General features: G+C 48.2%; 1 protein-coding gene across 1 annotated transcript; it reads right to left on the bottom strand.

Annotated features, from left to right (window-relative positions):
* Nucleotides 1-4,048: 4,048 nt before the first annotated feature.
* LOC140185898 (alpha-internexin-like) lies at nt 4,049-8,357 on the bottom strand. The gene is made up of 3 exons (XM_072239703.1): nt 7,359-8,357; nt 5,699-5,823; nt 4,049-5,021 (listed from the first exon to the last, which is right to left on the bottom strand). The coding sequence occupies exons 1-3, from the start codon at nt 8,355-8,357 to the stop codon at nt 4,691-4,693; spliced, it is 1,455 nt and encodes a 484-aa protein (XP_072095804.1). The 3' UTR covers nt 4,049-4,690.
* Between the last annotated feature and the right edge of the window lie 532 nt (nt 8,358-8,889).

Genomic DNA, 8,889 nt, shown 5'->3' with positions numbered 1-8,889 from the left:
ACAAATTAAGTTCTTTTGAAGCTGCTCGAAATTCATCACTTTGAAGTAGAGAATCAATATTACTTGTATTAAAATGAGTTCTAGAGCCTGTTGAACAGTAGACAAAGTGGAAACTTCCCTGAAAAAATAGAGGACTATTTGGGAGGAAAGGGTTAGATTGATTTGGAGTAGTTTAAAAGCTCAGCACAACATCATGGGCCGAAGGTCCTGTACTGTGCTGTGTTCCGTGAAACAGCATTTGACCTTCACACACAACCTGACAGCATCCTGGTAAATCTCCTCCACACCCCCTCTAAAGCTTCCACATCCTTCCTATAATGAAGCAGCCAGAATGAACACAATACTCCAAGTGTGGTCTAACCAGAGCTTTATAGAACTCAGTCCCCCAACACATCAACTGTTGACTCCTCTCCATAGATGCTTCCTGACCTGCTGAGTTCCTCTACATTCTGTGTGTTGCTCAAGATTTCCAGCATCTGCAGTTTCTCTTGTGTTTATGATTTGCAGCACACTATATACATTCTTAACCATCCTATCAACTTAATGGCAACTTTGAGGGATCTATAGACATGAACCCTTGGATCCCTTCATCCTCCACACTGCTAAGAATCTTGCTATCAACGCTGTAATTTTCCTTCAGATTCAATCTTCCAATATGTATCACCTCACACTTTATCGGGTTGAACTCCATCTCCCACTTCTCAGCCTATGCATCCTGTCAAACTCCCATTGCAGAATTCATCGACCCTCTACTCTATCCACAACTTCACCAACCTTCATATCTTCTGCAGATTTACTAACCCGCCCTTCCACTTCCTCATCCACATCATTTATAAAAATCACAAAGAACAGAGGTCCCTAAACAGATCCCTGCCAAACATCACTGGTCACCAACCTCCAGGCAGAATACGCTCTGTCTACTACCACACTCTGCCTTCTGTGGGCAAGCCAATTCTGAATCCACACATTCAAGTTTCCCTAGATCCCATACCTTCTGACTTTGTGAACGAGCCTACTACCATGAGGAATCTTGTCAAACATCTAAAATCCATACACACTATATCTACTGTTCTATTTGTTTTTGCACAGTCTGCCCTTCACAAAGCCATGCTGTCTATCCTTAATCCGACTGCTTCTCCAAATGTTCTTAAGGATTCTCTAAGAATCCTCTCCATTAGTTTGCTCACCACTGACATACAACTCACTGATCTATAATTCCCAGGATTATCACTGTTAACTTTCTTGAACAACAGAAAAACGTGGTCATCCTCCAATCATCTGCTATTACTCCTGTAGCCAGGGAGGACACAAACATCATCATCAATGTCCCTGCAATCTTTTCCCTCACTTCCTTTCGTAACCTGGGGTATATTCAATCTGGCCCTGGGGACTTATCTATCCTAATGTTTTTCTAAAGCTCCAACACTGTCTCTCTCTGAATCAGTGTGTTCCAGTGCCTTAGCCTGTTCTACACTCCCTTCACACTTGTCAAACGTCCTTCTCCCTGATGAATACTGAAGCAAAGTATTCATTAAGGTCCTCCCCTAACTCCTCAGACTCGAAGCATGATTCATTTTTTTAAATCCCTGATGTGTTCTTCCCTCAAGCTGGTCTTCACTTAAATGCCAAATGCCTTTAGGATTTTTTCTTAATCCTACTCACCAAGGCCTTTTTATTGTCTTCTTCAGCTCCTTTCTGGCTATCTTATAACTCTCAAGAGCTCTTTCAGATCCTCGTTTCTTAAACTTTAATTATGCTTCCTTTTCCCACTTAACCACTCTTGTCAACCAAGGTTCCTTCACCACCTCCTTGCCCTTTCTCAGTGAGACAGGCCTATTCAGAACCCCATGCAAGTGCTTCTTTAAATAACCTCCTTACTTCTGCTGTACGTTTCCCTAAAAATGTCTGTTCCCAATTTATGCTCCCAAGTTCCTGCTACTGCATGAAATTTCACACTCCCTACTTAAATGCTTAATATAAAGTTGAGTACAGTCACGACTCCACATATTGTCGATCTTGAATGGAAGTAATAAATTCCACACTATCTAAATCCCTAGCACCGGGGTATTGGGAATGATCAACTTCCCCGTCATTACAACCTGATTGCTCTAACACCATTCTGTAATGTGCTGTTGTAATTCACACCTTTGGAAGGTCTATTGTTTAATTTTAATTAAGAAGTGAGAAATGGCTGGGGTAAAATCTAGTGAGTAGGAAAGCTGGTTGTGCCTAGATCAATTCTTTGGTCCCAGTGGGTTTGTCTAAAGTCACCAAAGTGTGGTTTGGGGGGGGGGGGTGTTGCAGTAATCGTTCTTGTTGCAAGGGATGTGAAAGAGGACCCAGAAATGTTAAGTGTAATGCTCTAATTTGAAAAGGGGTCAGTTGGTCCATTAAACCTATCTGCTGGAGTAGATTTTAAACACAATGACAGTGGGGAAGGCCAAGGACAGACAGAACTGTGTGGGAATAGGGAGGGGAAATGAAATGGCTGACAACCAGGAGAGGACAAACGTGGCAGGGCGGAAGCAGGTGCTCCTCATAGTGATCACCCAGTCTGCGCTTGAACTTCTTGACAGATGAATTTAGGAGATTTCTTCAAGGACCATGATCCAGCTGAATTTTCCTACAGTATGACAGGTTAGCACCTTCCTAAAGCCTAGATTCCCTTTACCATTCCAGGTTGATTGTATTTTTTTTAATTAAACTTTGCAAATGCAGAGCTCCAGTGACTGATTTAAATTCCACAGGTGAATGCTGTACTCTGATTGCTAGTCCAGTAAGTGAAACACTGCACAATTTCTTCGCCCTCACCTGGTTAATATTCCCAGTGGGTAGGATGTATTTGGTGAATATGAAGCAGTTCACAGGGAACATGGATATGAAACAACAGCCACAAAATCTGTGTATTTATATAAAACTATTTAAAAACAAGGTGGGGAAGGTATACGAGAGGCCATGACTTATGAAGTTAGATTGAGCTAGGACTTTCCTCTTTGGAGAGAAGGATGACGAGGTGACTTGATAGAAGTGTACAAGATGATAGGCATGATGCAAGTGAATAGCCAGAGACTTCTTTCCTCAGAGTGGAAATGGTTTAAGATGAGGGGCATAATTTTAAGGTGACTGGAGGAATGTAAAAAGAGAGAAGTCAGAGGCAACTTTTTTTTTTAAAACACAAGATAGTGGTGGGGGCATGAAACACCTTGCCAGGGGTGGTGATAAAGGCAGATACAGTAGAGACATTTAAGAAACTCTTAGATAGGCACGTTGATGATAGCAAAATGGAGGGCTATGTGGGAGAGGAGAGTTAGGTTAATCTTGGAGTAGGTGAAAAAGTCAACAAAGCATCATGGGACAAAGGGCTGTGCTGAGCTGAAGATAGTTGTGAAAAGGCAGAGGGGAGGGCAAGTACTGGGAATAATGAAATTAATTTCAGGATGAGCAGAAAGCTACATCAATGCAGGTATCAACAAACTGGAAAAGGACCAAAGGCTAAAACAGATTGGTAAAAACAAATGCAGGTGGAGGAACTGGGTGTTGAAGGGATGCAGAGTTACTGATCAACAGCGACAGAACATTCAGCAAAGTAGGGACAGGTTGAAACAAGGGGTCGAGCGGATACTGGAATGCAGAGCAGCTCTGTGGGGTTGGAGCACGAACTGGAGGCTGTGAAAGAAATAGCCCGGGAGATCAGACTTGTATAGTCTGGGAGAAGATTACTATTTACTCGCTTAAAACATGGAAATTTTTAGCACTGACAACTTGGTCTACTTATGGGACACTTCTGTATTTCTGACATTATACCTGGAATAGCTTAAAAGTGGTTAGATAGTGTTAATTCTATACCAGATCAGTTTTTAATGTACAGCACAACACTGCAATGCCACAAGGGAGTGTCTTGCCTTCTGCCCTAACATTTATAATACACTAGCTTCATGTTAACTGAACAAGTCTTCTTGTTCAGAGGACAAGATTGATGGCTCTTTGTCCCCTGCTCTTGTCGGGGTTTTCAAAGATTTTAAAAAACAGACAGAAACGAGGTTCACTGGTGGGTTTATTTATAGAAAACTGGATTGTGGAATGTAATTTGTGGTTATCGAGTGAATAACCAACAAGGGCTTGTGACCCTCCACCGTTTAACATCACAACTACACAAACACAGACATTCATTATCACAGTCTATTACACTGGCACCGTCAAAAGCTGCTGGCTTCATTAAGGCAATATTTTGTGGAGAATTCCCAGTGGAAAGTAAAAGATCAGCGTGGCACTTGCAGAGACTGGGACACAAGTAGCTAACCTCTAGGTACGACAGACAACGGGTTACAGAGGACAGGCCAACTTCGGGCAGCAACTCTGCTATGCTGGTGATCAACAGAAGCACCAGTCAGCACCTTGGATCCACTGGGTTGCAGTCACCACAATACTGGCATCTTGGGGGTTTGAGGAAAAATTATTCACTTCTCTCAGAATCGCTACACAGGGCTGACATCTGATTCTGAGCATCTGAGTGAAGTACTGGGTCAGGAAGAGTTTATTCACTAAATTGGTTTAATTACCAGGCTGGGGATTGAAATCTGATCCTACGGAGGGGAATAGACTGAAGATGTCCACTCTTGGTGGACATTTCAAGAGTTTGGGCACAAACTGAGCTTTGTTGAATCTATTCTGGGTGGAGGGAAACAGTAACTCAAGGCCCTGTAACCTTTGGAGGATTGCTCTTTTCCACTTTTGGGCCACTTGCATTCTGCTCTTCCCGCTCTATCTTCTTAGTGGATACGATGGTCTCTTCGATGATTTCCTCATAAGCCTCCGCTTTTTGTTTAGAGGATTTCTCTGGTGCTTTGTTCTGCACCTCCTGTGCTTTCTTAGGTGCACCAGTAGAGGTGGTGGTGCTGGTGGTGGTCTTGGAAATGGAAGTGAAACGTGGCTGGACTGGGGGCAGGAGGCTTGGATTGTTGGGGAGAGAGATGCTGGCAAAGTTGGTGCTGAGTCTGGTCTCCTCTCCCTCCAGCAGCTTCCTGTAGAACAAACAAACATCAGCCACAAAAAGATTTTAGTTTCCACAATCCTTGTTGCCGGTGGTGACTAATCCCCTTATCAGTGAGAGAGTGGACAGAAGAAACCCAGACTCACCACTTCCTTCTGTCAGAACCCTGACACGTCCTTGATGAGCAGTATTTCAAACAGACAAGTGAGCACTGCCTAGTGTGTGCCATCCCCACTCATGATACCAACAGCAGGTACATTGCTAGGGCTACCACACCCAGTAATGCAGCAGAAAGGGTTTGGCTGCTCAGAGGGAGACCACACCCACCTGACACTCATGTCGGGTATAAGCAGGCAATCATTTTAGTTCATTCTGTTCTGGAAGGAGCTTTCACAAAGAGCCACAATGCTGCTGTGTCTTCCAGCTCAACATGTTGGCTTATTCAGACACAGACACATAAAATTGGAGTCCACCGGTTTGTTGTGGTCAGACATTTCTGAAAGATTCAACAGCTCTACTCGGGCTTGCTCTTTGATAAGTAATTTTACTTATGGAGATCGGGGAGAGAACACACTTGTCTGTACAGATAGAGTCAGTGATTGATTATTTAAACAAGGCAGTCCCGACTCTAGGTTCCACACCTAAAGTCCCCTTCCTCACTCCGTAGGAGGTGAACGCGTGCAAGAGGGTTGCAATTCAGACTCTTACCTGTAAGCAGCAATCTCTATGTCCAGGGCCATTTTCACATTCAGGAGGTCCTGATACTCCCTGAGGTGACGAGCCATTTCAGACTTTGTGTTCCTCAGCTCATCCTCCATCTGGTTGATCGTATCCTGGCAGAGAACGTGAAGAATTTTCAAACTAACATTTCTGTTGTCAGTAATTTGTGACAGAACAGCTTAGCTGCAAATGTGACAAAGAGTCAGCAACTCAATGGAATGGAATTAGGAGTTGGTCACTTTCCCTCCACAACTCAATGGCCAGTTGTAGATGTTACCAAACATGAGGCTGAAGACAGCCAGGACCAGAATGGTAGAGTCAGTGGCAGCCTCGCCAATGGTTTTTAATGGGAACAAGATAGATCCCAGATCCATCACCTCTCCATCATCCAATAACAACCCCAAAGGCAATGCACCATAATTCAAAATTCCAGATTTGAATTCCTCATCAGGCATCGGAGCAGAATTAGGCCATTCGGTCCATCAAGTTTGCTCTAGCCTTTCCATCATGGCTGATCATTATCCTAGTGTGTGACCTCTTCAATCAGCTATTTTACGTTAGTTCCACCCTGGCAAACAGGTGGAAAATATCCTCAGCACCTAGTCCCTGTAAACAACTGTTTCCCTCTTTTACAATGTGATCAGATGGATAACAACTGCAAAGTTACCACCTGGTGTCAGGACAACAAAAAGCAAACCCCCGAACACCCTGTTAAACTCCGAAGAAAAACCACCTCGAGCAGGGGTTCCCAACGTGAGGTCCAGGACCCTTCGGCTGATGGAAGGGTCCATGGCATAAAAAAATATTGGGAACCCCCTTGACCTAGAGGAAAGAGTATTTCATCAATTTCCAAATATTTCCATCACTCAAGATGATCAATCTCAACCTCAAGCGGCTCAGTTCTCCGGCTGTTGCTTCCCTTCCTGCAACCAAAACTAATCAGTCTAGAATGGCGAGCAGGGGAGCAAAGACGACACGTTAAACAAGTCCTGACGAAGGGTCTCGGCCTGAAACGTCGACTGCACCTCTTCCTACAGATGCTGACTGGCCTGCTGCGTTCACCAGCAACTTTGATGTGTGTTGCTTACGTTAAACAACTCAAGCTTCAATTTCCAACAAATCATGCCAATGTCTAACTGTGTGAAATCAAACACTACTGCTAATATATTTACAACTTGAAAGTTTTTGTTTTAAGCAGTGCATGCCACATGTGCCCAGGGAGTGTGTGATGAGACGGTGCGGAGAAGGTTTCACTCTGTGTCTGACACCCATAGTACGTAATGGGACGGTGTAGAGAGGGTTTCACTCTGTGTCTGACCCCGATAGTCTGTGATGGGACGGTCGGAGGGAGTTTCCCTCTGTGTCTGACCCCGATAGTCTGTGATGGGACTGTGCGGAGAGTGTTTCACTCTGTATCTGACTCCCATAGTACGTGATGGGACGGTGTGGAGAAGGTTTCACTCTGTGTCTGACCCCGATAGTCTGTAATGGGACGGTCGGAGGGAGTTCCACTCTGTGTCTGACCCCCCGATAGTCTGTAATGGGACGGTCGGAGGGAGTTCCACTCTGTGTCTGACGCCAGGAATGTCTGCGGGTGCATGGATGCCGCTGTTCGCGGTGCTGAAGCCGCCCTCTCCCGGTACAGTACCTGGTAGCCGGCGATCTCAACGCTGTGGCGTTCCTCCATCTCCCGCAGCTGCCGCTCCAAGGACTGGTTGGTGCCGCGTACAGCCTCCATCTCGATTGTGCGGGACTGTAGCTGGCGCCGGTACTCGGTTAGCTCTTCGCGATTGGCGCGCAGCGCCTCACTGCTCTTGGCAGCTGCCTCCGTCATGTCAGCGAACTTGGTCTTGTACCAGTCCTCGGCTGATTGCGTGTTGCGCGCCGCTAGGCTCTCGTACTCAGCGCGGATGTCGCGCAGCGCGGACGTGAGCTCCGGGCGCACCGGCACCGCATCCACCTCGGTTGGCTGCTGCGCGGCATGGAGCAACGCCCGGAGCTCCTCCACCTCCTCGCCGTGCAGCTTGCGCACGAAGCCCAGCTCCTCCAGCAAGGCCTCCACTCTCTTCTCCAGCTCCAGCCGCGCCAGTGTGGCGCCGTCCACATCCCGCCGCAGCGCCCGCGCCTCCGCCTCCGCCTGACCCCGCAGCCGCTGCTCATCGTCGAGCCGCAGGCGCGTCTGCTGTAGCTCCTGCTCCAGCCCGTCCCGTTCCAGCAGCGCTTGGCTGCGGCCCGAGTTCAGCTCCTCAATCCGGGCGCGCAGTTCGCGCAACTCCTGCTCGTACAGTTCGGCCAGGCGGGATGGCTCGGCCGAGCGCTGCCTCAGGGCCACCAGCTCGGCCTCCAGCGCGCGGTTCTGCTGCTCCAGGCCACGCACCTTCTCGATGTAGACGGCGAAGCGGTCGTTAAGCCCTTGCAGCTGCTCCTTCTCGTTGGTGCGGTTGAGGCGGAACTCGTCGCCCAGCCCCGCGGCGGCCGGCAGCAGCTCCAGCTCGGTGAGCGGCCGGTACTGACCCCGGGGAACCGACTGCGAGCGGAAGGTGCCGGCGCTGCGAGCTGAGTAGCCGGTGAGACGGCTCCCAGCGCGGGGGCCATCGCCGAAGACGCGGCGATAAGAGGACACGTAGAGATCGGAGCCCAGGTTCATGGTGACTAAACTCTTCGGCAGCGCGCCGCCGCCTTTATAGCGGAGGGGCGTGCGCACTCGAGCCGGGGAGTGCAGGGGGAAGTGGGCGGCTCCTCTTACGCTCCCCCGCCCCTGTATCACCCCTCCGCCGTAGCCCCAGCCCTGCCCCGGCGGATACCACTTCTGCCTCCTTGCCCCTTCTCCTTGGTCGCCACCTGCAACCGCTGCCCATCGGTCCTCGGCCGGAGACCGCTTCCCCCTTCCCCGGTCACCCATGAAGATGCGCCCGATATGAATATTAATTTTCCCGATTTGAATAATATAATTAACAAGGGTGACACGACGCCCCCATCGCCGCTTCCCCCGGAGGGTTAAATGGGCCGCGGCTTCGGATGGACAGCTGCTCCGTGTCTTGTTTCAGTCCCGGACAGCGACCTTGGTCATTGGGGCCGCAAAGTCTCCAGCGTCAGGTGAGTTCATTGGGAGGACGGGGAAGTGGTGGGTTTGGGTTGGGGTGGTGGGTGGAGGCTTTAGCGCCGGACAGCGATCATGT

Source organism: Mobula birostris, chromosome 21, assembly GCF_030028105.1.
Source record: "Mobula birostris isolate sMobBir1 chromosome 21, sMobBir1.hap1, whole genome shotgun sequence".
NCBI lineage: Eukaryota > Metazoa > Chordata > Chondrichthyes > Myliobatiformes > Myliobatidae > Mobula > Mobula birostris.
This window is presented reverse-complemented; position numbering and strand designations above follow the sequence as displayed.